Here is a 13,423-nt window from a genome sequence, read left to right as displayed (position 1 = left end):
AGTGGCATTGTTTCTGGATTTTCTTGCATAGGGAATAACATTTTCTAGATCATGAGCAATTGTGATGTACTAATTATAGCATTGAAATTAAGTCATTTGTGGTGAAGCAATAATATATGAGTTCTTAGCTTGAGCATATTTTTGATGGTTGACTTAGTTGTGAAAAGACTGGAAATTTGAGCAGGATCCTATTTCCAGTAGCAAGAGCCAGTTGCGCTCATTACAAGCCACACCATTTCTCTGTAAGAAGTGTTCAAGGGGATCCAATGAGACTTATTGCAGGAAATCAGATTGAATGGAAGTCCACAACTAATCCAGATCCAGCAGTGCGAGAATTTTATCAGCAAACAGTCATTTCCTTGCTAAAGGTTTCACTTGGGCTTGCCTAGTGAATTCCTAGTTGTTGGAAATCAGAAAATATCAATGCAACAGCAGATTTGTTAGGCCAGAGCTCACTGCTGTCCGGAATACTTCAGATAGCTGAGAATTGTATGTTGAGATTTGGCTGAAATCAGAGCATGTTTCAAATTCAAATTCCATTGATTACAAATAAAACCTGATGTTGTTAAATAAATTTTGTTTCCTGTTTTCAAGCTGTTCTTGTTATTTCTTCCTGTTTATCTTCCATATTTGAAAAGATCGGAAAAAAAATAGATATTAAAAACCTTCAAAACAATCAGAAAATACTCAAAGAAAAATAGTAAAGATTAGAATCTTAGCATTTCCAGATTGAAGGCGGTCATTACACAATCATTAATGTTTATACAAACTGTCACCACACTAAAAACACAACAGTCATATCAGCATCATTTCAATGGTTGTGCGAAGGCCGGCATGAGAGACACTGCACAAGGTAAAATGAACATAGTAAAGTTGGTAAATCTATATTCTGCAAGATTTATTAATTACAATTATAATGAAAAGAGAGAAGAGCACCTCAAGATAATTAACCAATAGTGTTTGCTCTGACATAAAAGACAACATGCATTACAAAACAATTATGCTTGAAAATCAAAGTTTTAAAAAAATATTCAGCACAATAAAACAAAAATGAGAACCACTCAATAAGTGTGATTTCAAACATGTTTGCCAGGATTTAACAAACATAACCATTCTCTCAACTGTACCTCATCATAATTCAGTAAGTCAACGATTGCTACAACTTTTATGACTGCTTTACCAGGTCTTCCTGCGCGCACCACACCCATTCCATTTACAGACACAACACTGCTATCAGATGAATGCCATAGATAGTCTTTCTTTGTTCCCACACAACCTGCACAATTAAAAATCTATCCACTTCAACTCACATTGACTAAAAATTTTCGCAATGTTCCATTGTATCCCTATAACAGATAACCATAAATTTCAAATCATCATGCCAACCTCCTTTCACCACTAACTCAATTTCCTGATGTATTTCAGGAAACCAGGGAAGCAGTAAAGTTTTCGAGATCTCATCCCTCTGCAAAAACTGAATCTCTACTGGTGCACAAACCTTTACTTCCTGTACAACTGAAAGAACCTGAAAATACCACTAGCATTGACTTAGTCCTTAAACAGGCACTCAAACTTAAGAAGCATTCGCTTAGTTCAGAAATAAGTATAGATATTTTCCGTTTATTCTAAAAGCCAAATGATAAAAAAACAATTAAAAAATTTCCAACAGAAGGCACAAGTGAACGAGTCATTACCATCCCAGGTATTCCAGACAGTTTCACATCATCTGTGTATTCATTCGCAGAATAATACCTAAGAGAAGCTGTTAGTTTACCCTGACCTTCAGAAATTGCATGGAGACGGCTACAGTTATGCCATCCATTTTCAACTGCAACTTCGCCAGGTATTGGAAAGGCGTTCCAATTTGGAGAGTCACCAAAGTTTAGTTCTAAATGATTACTCTGTAAATTTATTGAAAAAACAGGAAACTGAAATTAATACAAATATCAATTAGACATCTATCAAGTAACAAAAAATGTAATGAGCTATAGCCAATAAGAACAGTGCATACTACTTAATAATTGATTGAATTGGATGACCATGAAAAACAAAAAATAGTTCAAACGCAATCTACATTATCTACAATGTTCCATAATAATACCAGTCAAATAAATCACAACTCTGAATTATCAATTAAACAAATAAATTACTTAAATTTAGTGGACAGATAAAAATAGCAGTGGTGGCACAAAATAACAATATGTCAACCATACCCTGCAGATATATGCTATGCCCTAAAACATGATCTGTGTTAGTTAATGCATTAGAGGCTAATTTAACGAGAAACACTAGATGCATTCTAAAAATATCACATTAGCTTCACACCACGACTGACACCTTAAAACATGACTTTGATATACACTGGAAACATCCTTATTTTCTCAAAAACTAGTGTCTGTGCAAAAACAAAATTTCCTTTCCTGACAAGGTATCTATTAAGTCATGGTTTGCAGCCGGGAAAGCAACCTGGTTTTTTTGCAACAGATCAGAATGACAAGTTATTTACCAGAATAGCACAAAGTATTGTATTGCAATGTACCTTACAGGTTTCACTTACAAAAGTTATTGTGATTGAATTAATCTAGCAGACACGGTTTAGATGGGATTTCCTCTAAAAGTATACATTTAGTATTTATGTAAAGAGTAACATAGCAAACATCAGTTCGCCATCCAGCTAGTCAAGTTCATGTATAGGTTGCAAATACAGTTGAATATTTGGCATTTTGTCACAAACTAATTGGTGTACCAGAACATTTTATTAAAAATATATATATATAAGTAAACTGCCCAAATCAGAATAAGAGAACATCTTTCAAATTGAATGAAGATGAACTAAACCTTGAAAAAGAAATTTTTGCCAAGATTGCCTTTGGATGAAGATCCCCTTCAGATTGATGTTGTCTTCGAACTGAGATAGCCTTCAAACGGAGATCCCCTTCGGACCAAGATTGCCCTCAAACGAAGATCCCCTTTGGATCAAGGTTGCCTTTGGGCCGAGGTAGCATTTGTCTTCAGACCAAGATCCCCTTCGAATTGAGGTTGCCTTCCAATTGAGATAGCCTTCCATCAAGGTTGCCTTTAGGTTGATATTGCCTTCAAACAAAGATCATCTTCAAGAAATTAGAGTCCTTCAGACAAATATTGCCCTTGAGCCAAGATCGTCTTCAAAACATTACACTTTTTATTTAACTTAATGAGATTTTCACTACCTAACACCTAATGATCTCCAACTCACAGTGACTCTTCAAACTTGGTTATCACAAAAATTCCTTTTCCTCCCTCGATGATTGCACGGTGTGTGCTCTTTTTTTGACATGTAATTGTCCATTGTAGATATAGTTATTGTGTGAATGTATTTGTTGACTACTCAGTATTAATAGTGGAATAGATTCCATTTCTTGATTATCATTGTTGTGTATTGAGTATAGATGGTTGAGTAAATATGAAATATGTTGATCAGGTGGCCCCCATGGGATAGGTGAGTTAGTTTGAGGTTGTGTGTAGATCCTTATGGTCTCAAGTTCAACTATCCTACCTAGATTTATTATACCACAACCACTTGGGGGCGGTGCGGATCATAGTGTGGTCATAGGGATTTTTGCCTCAAACTCGCCTCATGAAGGCAGCTCGTTGGGCTTGAGTCGCAAGGATACCCAAACGATAAGATAAAAAAGAAATATGTTGATTGGATATATTTCTTGGTGAATACACCTAACTGTGCAACATATTGATTGTTGGTTGTGTATTGAAAATTTGAAAGTAACTAAGGTAGCAAATGTTGATTATCCTATTTCCTCTTCCTTGCTTTAACGCACATAAATACCATCGTGGATGATAAAGGTAGTGACTTTCCTTTGTTGCAACCTTCCCATTGGTTGTTGTGTGTATGATAATCCATAAGAAATATTATTTTCTATACGACTTGTTTAATTTTATATATATGGTTTATATATGTTAAATCTGTAACATCGATCTCATACCGATCTGCTTGTACAGATTGTACAGATCTAATAATGCATGGATTGCCTTAGTAATGAAGGCCTATATATAATTGTTCCTTGTTTAGGCATGATTGACATCTCCTTTGGGATAATAGTATTTGAGTATGAACTTAACTAATCTTAGTTAGTTTGATTACAAAAGCTATTCCTCCTCTGATGCCAACTATGAGAAAACAATTCAGGGCCGACCTAGATAGGGACATGCCCTTTGGTTGCCTTCTTTATATAGGGTATGTTTGTAGATAAAGGACACACAAATAACAAATGGTCTGCTCCTTTAACAATACTACCCTAGACAAATACTTGCAGAGATAAAACATTTTAGAATAATATTTATATTATTGGTATCACTTCATACAAGTCTGAATTATAGAAGATCATCTTCAACAAGCAATAACATAGAAGGTATTATCTCAGTCTGATTTATAACAGAATTTGCAAATACTTAACATGGTATCAGAGCTCTAGTAGTCGGACCTAGGCTCTACAAATTGACAATCAAACTTTATATATCTAGCAACATCCTTCTATCTTCAATGGCAAGCACAATCAGACCCCAAGATAGGTTTGATGGGAAAGAACACTTCATTGCTTGGAAATTCAAAATTATGATGGTTCTTGAAAACAATGATGTAAAACAGTTTGTTGATTCAGCATCCAAGCAACCTAATGATGAACCTAATAAAAGTATTTGTAGTAATGGAAACAGGAAAGCCATGCAACTCATATTAGATGAAGTTTAAAATGAAATAATACCTATGCTAATGAAACATCAAACAACATTTCATATGATGAATGCATTATTAAATGCATATGAGGTTAACAATGTGACTAGAACCCTTGCACTAAAAAGGTAACTAAATCATATACAGATAAATAAGAGAGAATCTATGAACTCTTACTTCCTAAGGATGGCTAGTCTAAGAGACGAATTTGCAAGTATAGGGACCATAATTGAAGATAGAACTAACACTTATGGCTATAGATGGGTTACCAGATTCATGGGAAACATTCTCACAAGGAGTAAGTGCTAGAGACAATCTTCCAAACTTTAATAGACTTAAAGGAGATTGCTTGCAACAAGAATCTAGGAAACTTAAGAAAGAAGAAAGATTGAAAATTGACAATGAAGAACTTCATGTTTCCAATACAAATTCTTATAAAGGTAAGAAGAAGAAGGGTAATCAAAGAAATGAAAAACCTAAGAAAGATCTATCCAAAATATAATGCTTCAAATGTGAAAAATTTGGACACTAGAGATCTAATTGCCTTGAGAATAAAAAGTAGCAAGTAAACTGTACAAACATTAATAAGAAAGAAGATTACTACGATCTTGAGAATCGTGTATTGTATTTTGCACTATCAAATGAAGTATCAAGCATGGGTAATTGATAGTGGATCATCTCAACACATTATAGGATACAAAGAAGCATTGGACTCTATATTTGAAGAAGTTGATGGCAAAGTTACCATTCGTGGTAATTCAGCTCATTCAGTCAAAGGAATTGGGAATTGCACCTTGAAATTGAAGTCGGGTAGTTCTCTACATCTCAAAGGACTACTCTATGTATTAGGAATAAAAAGAAATCTAACCCCTGTTACAGCACTTGAAGATGATGGACATAATGTTGCATTCATGGACGGTAAAGTAATGACCTAGTCTAAGAACTCTTCATTTAATAAATCAAAGTTGATTGGTCAAAGAAATGGATACTTGTATGAATTAAATAACAAAACCTTGTTAATCTATTCAAGCCTTAATTCATGAAGTTGTCGATATAAACAAAATATGGCACAAAAGGTTAGGACATCTAAATTTCAAAACCTTATCAACTATGGAGAAGATGGTAATTGGTTTACCTAAGTTGAATAAAGATCATTCAAGCATATGCAAAGGTTGCCCTCTAGGTAAAAACACCAAAAGTCCATTTCATGATAGTACTAGAAAAACTAACAATGTTTTGGAATTAATCCACTCAGATTTATGTGGACCTATGTTTGTTCCTTCTCTTGGAGTATTCTGATACTATATACTTTTTTTAAATGACTTCTCTAGGAAAACTTGGATTTATTTCTTAAAATATAAAGAATCAAAAGAAATCCTGAAGAGATTTAAAGACTTCAAAACCTTAACTAAAAACTTATCAGGACACAAAATTAAAACCCTTAGGACTAATAATGGAGGAAAATATACTTCAGATTTGATTAACGAGTTTCGTAAAAAAGCAGGAATTAAGAGGGAGTGTATCATTCCTTATAAACCACAACAAAACAGGGTAGCAGAAAGGAAGAATAGAACAATTGTAGAAGCAACAAGAGCTATGATATTTGACCAAAATTTGGAATATTATCTTTGGGCAAAACCCTCTTGTACTGTTGTCTATATTCAAAACAGAAGTCCTCACTCCTACCTTAGAGATAAAACTCCTAAAAAAGTCTTCACTAAGGTTAAACCTAATATAAGTCATCTTAGGATTTTTGGGTGCCCAGTTAATATACATGTTCCAAAAGAAAAGAGAACTAAGTTTGAAACCTCTAGGAGGAAAGATATTTTTGTCAAGTATAGTGAAACATCCAGAGCATATAGGATTTTCATACCTGGTCAGAAAAACATTGAATTAGTAGGGATGTAATATTTGAAGAAGATTTAACATTCAAAAGAGCCCTAAGTTCTAGACATCCCTCTCCCTTACATAGTTCTAAAGAAAATACTGAATATGAGTTTTAGAGGGAGAACATTGAAGAAATTGAAGATGAAATTCAAAATCTTAGTCTTGAGGAAACTTAGAATTTAAAGAAAATACCACTTTGGGCCATTAAGATAGAAGAGGAAGCACAAGACTTCACTGCACCATCTAGAACTTCAGAGAAAGCAAAAGACCCAAAAGATTTTCTAGTTATGCAGCAAACATGAGTGATTTATCTAAATCAGAACTAACCAATGTTTCTGATGCTATTAAACATACAGCTTGAAAGGATGCTATGACAGAAGAATATCAATCCATTATTAAGAATAATGTTTGGGAAATTGTTCCAAGACCTGAAGAAAAATCCGTTGTTTCTTCTAAGTGGATATTTAAAATTATGCATGCTGCTGACGATAGCATTGAAAAATATAAAGCCAAATTTGTAACCAAGGGATTCTCTCAAAAAGAGGGAATTGATTATGAAGAAACTTTTGCCCTTATTGCCAGATACACCTCTGTAAGAGGAGTCCTAGCTATTGCAAAAGGGATGAAAAGTACATCAGATGGATGTAAAAACAACATGTCTGAATGGAAAAATTACAGAAGAGGTATATTTGGAGCAACCTGAAGCAATTGAAACTCATAACCTTAAAGTGTTTGTTTGCAGGCTCAAGAAAGCTCTCTATGGGCTTAAACAAGTTCCAAGGGCCTAGTATAAAAGAACTGATAAGTATCTCACTAGTTTAAGAATCTCAAAGAATGAAGTTGATCCAAATCTCTATTATAAAAAGGTTAAAGGTGATATGATAATATTGATGCTATATGTTGATGATTTACTAATAACAGGTGATGATCATTTTATAGATCAATGCAAGAAAGATCTAATCAGAGAATTTGAAATGAAAGATTTAGGACTCCTTCATTACTTTCTAGGACTAGAAGTATGGCAAAATTCTGACATCATACTTAATCAAGGGAAGTATACATTAGACATCTTAAAGAGATTTGGAATGTGTACATAAAGACCTATGTATTCTCTAATGGAGACTAATCTACACAAACTTAAGGAAGCAGCTGCAAAATCACCCTCCATAGATTCTACTCTTTACAGACAGATGATTGGGTCTTTTATGTACTTGGTAAATACAAGACCTAATATTTGCTATGTTGTTAATGCCTTAAGTCAATTTATGCCTTAAGAATTTAATCATTCTCCGGATTTTATCGTGTTCTAGTAATCTTAACTCAGGATCATGTTGTGATATAGGACTGCCAGTAGCTATGAGACACAACTTGGATAAATGAAGAATTTAATCATTCTCTAGATTTTATCCTATATATTGTATTCTTTGCAATATTGTTATCACTACTATCAATGATAAGTCATATCACAGGTATAGTAATATGACATAGTATCATGTGTTCAATGATACCACATGCTTAGAAGATTCAGATAAATATAGAGTATCAATCTATGCTTATTCATCATAATTGATGACGCTAAATATGTTATCTCTTAGTATGATTATCAAGTTAAGAGGGAGTGTTAAATCTGTAACTTCGATCTCATACTGATCTGATTGTACAAATCGTACAGATCCAATCATGCATGTATTGCCTTACTAATGAAGGCCCATATATAATCGTTCCTTGTTTAGGCATGATCGGCGTCTCCTTTGGTATAATAGTATTTGAGTATGAACTTAACTAATCTTAGTTTGATTACAAAAGCTATTCCTCCTTTGAAGCAAATTATGAGAAAAAAATTTAGGGACGACCTAGACAGGGTCATGTCCCTTCAAGGGACATGCCCTTTGGTTGCCTTATTTATATAGGTATGTTTGTAGATAAAGGACACACGAATAACAAATGGTCTGCTCCTTTAACAATACTGCCCTAGACGAATACTTACAGAGATAAAACATTTCCAAATTAATATTTATATTATTGGTATCATTTCATACAAGTCTGAATTATAGAAGATCATCTTCAGCGACCAATAACACAGAAGGTATCATCTCAGTCTGATTTATAGCAGAATTTGCGGATACTTTACAGTATAGAACATATTATATGTTTGATAATATATTTCACTCTCTATTTTATCCTATTATATATATATATATATATATATATATATATATATATATATATATATATATATATATATATATATATATATATATATATATATATATATATATATATATATATATATATATATATATATATATATATATATATATATTACTATGGTTATTATTAATTTATTATTGTATTATTATATTTATAATTTTAAGAATCAATATATATTATTCATTCATTAAGAGATAACATCATATTATATCAATGTATATGATATATTCTTTTATATTATATTAATAATATAGTAAAACTAAAGAAAAATTGTGGAAGAAATATATTAAACATGCATCACATACACTTAAACAAATATATTCACAGTTACATTATCAAGGGTTCCTTAACATTGAATCACAAACATGTCAATTTTATTAAATTAATTTCAAATATAAATAAAAAAAGTCCATGTCTATAGAAAAACAACATATACACGATCTCATAGAAGAATACATAATGTAGGTATGATGCCACAAGGCATAACCAAAATGCATAACATCCACTACACATGTCACAAGATATGAAATGATAAACCCTTAGTTACCGGATTCGTGCCCTAGAGGCCGGATCCAGATTCGGGTCTGATCCGAATCCAAATTCGTGCCTGGATTCGTGCAGATCCGAGCAAGATCCTTGTTTTACACAGTGGATTCGTCCGGATTCATGGCCCACGAATCCTGACGAATCCACTGTGTAAAACAAGGATCCTGCCCGGATCTGCATGAATCCAAGCGTGAATCCTCAAGGATCCAGCGTGAATCCTCAAGGATCGACAGGTTTAAGTGAGTCTAAGTTATTTAATATGACTTTTTTTAATATATTTTTTTGCTTTCTAGTACTAAAATGACCTTTTTATGCATTATATATACTAATAAATGAGAGAAACAAATAAATAAATATATATATATATATATCTATTACTAGTTGGGGCATGGGCAAGATCGGTAATATATATATATATATATATATATTCACGAATCCTAATCGAAAAAAAAAAAAAATCACGAATCCACGGATCCGATTCACGTGCCCGAATCGGATTCGTATCCCGAATCAGTAACTAAGGATAAACCAAATACAACATGATACAATACATCATCCCGTAGGATCTGAAGATTAAAAATATACAAATACATGAATACATCCATTTAGGATAGGAACAAGTCTCCACATTATATGAACAAAAATGGTATAACTACAATTATAGTACATCCAAATTTGTACACATATATCTCAATGGCAAAAAGAATCACTACCACTTGCCCTCACAAAACCTAAATGGTCCACTCCTATCATGTTGCGAAGATAATTTTTTATTATATTAATAATATAATTAAATAAAAATAAATTATATTATAATCTATTTTTTAATAGGTAATTGGCCGAAACCAAGATGAATTATCATATTTGCTGTGACTAATTATTATTTGTTAATCTTGAATAGACTTGAATCCAAGACACCTCTGATAAGAGGCTCTCAATTTTACCGTTGTGTTATAGGCTCTTGCCTACTTATATTATAATCTATTATTATTTATTCATTCATTAATTTATTTATTTTTTATTTTTTATCGAATCTTATGGTAAGGAGGGGATATCACATTCGTCATCACACATGCCAAGATGATCTTAAGAGGCATTTTTTTATCTCATTTATGCTACCTATTCGGTCTGCAAATTTTTAGTTACCCTCAGTTTGCAGTACATGCATATATATTTACACAGGCCAATTATAAGAGTGCTCCAACCTGTAACTTTTGTTGCTATTAAGTCACGAGCATCTTGCGTGAAGACGAATATGTAGGAGAGAAATAGAACATCAAATACACTTGGCTTTGTCGTTCATTGCTCTATTTGGTAAGAATAAAACTAGAGATGTGTGTGTTTTTACAGATGCGTGTTTTTGGAACAAACTAAAGATAGCATATGTACTTGCCCGCGCATCAAAATGAATATCATGAAACATTTCGCAAGTACTGGACAATAAAATGACAATTGAAACTTCTTTTGAAAACTGGCACAGCAGTTTCTTTATGAATGTAACAAACTGCTAAATATCTTCTTCACTCGAACTCTTGGCGTCCGTTTTTTTAAGGGCTATGCATTCTATCCTAGAGCAGCCATATAGATATTACAATCTTTTTGTAAAAAAGGGGGAATCATGATTGGGTGAAGTGGTCAACAGTAGAGACAGTTCTAAATTAGTTCAACCAGACTATTTAATGTGACAAGAAAAAAACATATAGGTGTGGAAAAAGGCGATGGAAGACAATAATTCATAAGTGCTTGTATGGCATACGAGCAATTTCGAAGATGTGATTTGTTGTATAGGATAAAAAAATGGATAGGTCATTTGACTATGTTTGTTGTTAGGAGCATAAGTCAATTACTTAACATCAATAAGAGGTTGTAGCCTCTGATAGCTGAAGTTGGTGCATACATCATTATTGAATGTGAAAAGAGTTGCAGCTCCAATTGTACTGGGTTGTGGCACTTTTTTGGTGATTAGTGATATCATGGTTTTACCCAAAGGGGTTCCACAAGATAAACATATGTGTCATTATCTTTCATGCTTTCTTTAGCTTCACTTAGTCTTTTAAATATTTAAAATACTAATTCACCCCTCCCCTCAATATTTTTGTGGCTTTCAAAAGCATGTCCCTCTTTGCCTTGGAATGCTTTTGTTGATCTTCGACAAAAGCACTTGAAAAGGAAAGGACGGATATGAATGATACTCACATAGCACAAGGTACAAACAAACATTTTTTATTGATGTTGAAGTTGACTAGAAAAATAAAAAAATAGTGGTTACAATCTAACAAGTCCCAACCACCTACTATCCAATTTTATGGTTAATCAAATATAAATATTATTATAATAAGTAAAATATAATATAACTTTGTTATGATTTAAAATTACAAGATTTTCATGATGAATCATGTTGAAAGATTATTATTTTATTCTGAGAGTCTTAGGATAAATTAAACCTAAGTTACCTAGTTCTCCCCTAACACTCATAGCCAGGCGAATTTCAAACTGGTCTTTGGTCCTGGTCCCACTTCACCTATGGGTTCCACCTAAGTTCGAACCAAAGAAGGTTGGTTCCCCCAGGCCAAACCTAGATCAAACGAGGGGAGACCCAAGCAAACCATGTGCAAACTAGGTATGGTTCAAGAAAGAAACATTCTCTAATTTAGTACACAACAATTATTACACAATTTGACTAAGTTCTTTAACATTACAAAACAAAATTTGGTTAAGTTCATATATTTATTACATCAAATTAAACTAGCCCTTGAGGTTTCCTCCAGTGAAATTTTTAAGTCCAACTGCCCATAATGACCCGTGCTTGATTAATTGGAAGCTCTCTATAGTAATAAATCATACTTTAAACAGTAAACAATATCTTCAATAGGTGAAGGGAGTTGCAAGCTACTTTTTTAATGTTTTCTGAGTAGGATGTTAATTAAAAACAAACAAGCTCTTGATGCAGCGAGAATTTGAGGGTACCCTTGTTGGAGGTGGTCTGGATCCCTGCAAATAACCACACAAAGGAAACACAATAACAAAGCAAGATCTGATACCAAATCACAACTCTTTATTCATAAACAACTAATTACATGAAATATCCCTAACTGGAAAGCCTTCCGGGTTAAGGCCAAATACAACAACAAATACAAACAGTTATGCAAGATCCAACTCACAAACACTAATCCCAGCTAGTCCAAATCCACACTCTGGTAGAAACCTCCAAGGAAATCTTAACTTGTGCTCGCAAGCCCACCAAACAATCTCCTAGTTTTCAAGTTGCCGCTATTAGCTCTTCAAAGTCCACATCCTCTTCTCCAAGATGGATCATAATGACCTAAAGACTCCACAAGATCCCCCTACTTATACCCAACTAAGCCACAGGTAGGCCTAGTTCATTACAAATTAAATTAAAATCCCTTACATTCAATATATGTTGAGCCACAAGTTGGCTACAACACAAATTAAATACCCAAAGTCGGCTACAACACGAATTAAATACCCAAAGTCGGCTCAAAGACAACTCAGTACCAATAGGAACCAAGACCAAACCGAGTGTCAAAAAAACCATGCCGAGCATCAGCAAACTTCCAAGCACTACCGAGCTCCCACTGCGTGCCGAGCATAGTATTTGCCGAGCAATCAACACATGCCAAGCAACCAATACATGTCAAACATACAGAAGGCATCGAGCTCCAACGACAACGAGCCCCCCTTCAACAAGCGAGCACCTTGGCCAACAACACATCCTTCAGCAATCGAGCACCACTGTTTGGTGACCAAGTCCACAACACTTAGCGAAAATACCTCCAACATGCAAGATTGCTAAAAACCCTAGGATGCTCCTGCATCAGCTCTTTATATAGTGAAAAAGTAATAAGCATTTGACGACTTGAAAAGCAGGTATCCTTTTAATGCAGCTGATCCCATTGGCATTGGCATAGTTTGTGAATCAACTAATGCATTTGATGAAGAAGAAGAAGAAGATGAAGATTTAGAAAATCCATTAGATTATTGAAACTTAGTATAAAGTTCCAATTGTTGAACTCAAAACAATGACACTTGAAC

The 13,423-nt window shown here is 33.6% G+C and overlaps 1 protein-coding gene across 1 annotated transcript in view; it reads right to left on the bottom strand.

The window, feature by feature from the left end:
• The window catches only part of EMB3012 (embryo defective 3012), a 278,503-nt gene that overhangs the window by 196,354 nt on the left and 68,726 nt on the right, over nucleotides 1–13,423 (bottom strand). The window contains exons 6-8 of the mRNA XM_089822791.1: nucleotides 1,695–1,901; nucleotides 1,387–1,525; nucleotides 1,128–1,276 (exon numbers count right to left, since the gene is read on the bottom strand). Coding sequence (XP_089678917.1) covers nucleotides 1,128–1,276; nucleotides 1,387–1,525; nucleotides 1,695–1,901 — 495 coding nt within the window. The remainder of the gene's footprint in view (nucleotides 1–1,127; nucleotides 1,277–1,386; nucleotides 1,526–1,694; nucleotides 1,902–13,423) is intronic.

The sequence above is a fragment of the Cupressus sempervirens genome, chromosome 3 (assembly GCF_028749045.1).
Source record: "Cupressus sempervirens isolate cs-2001-9-10 chromosome 3, ASM2874904v1, whole genome shotgun sequence".
Classification (NCBI taxonomy): Eukaryota; Viridiplantae; Streptophyta; class Pinopsida; order Cupressales; family Cupressaceae; genus Cupressus; species Cupressus sempervirens.
Note: the sequence above shows the minus strand (reverse complement) of the source record. Positions and strands in the feature narration are given on the sequence as shown.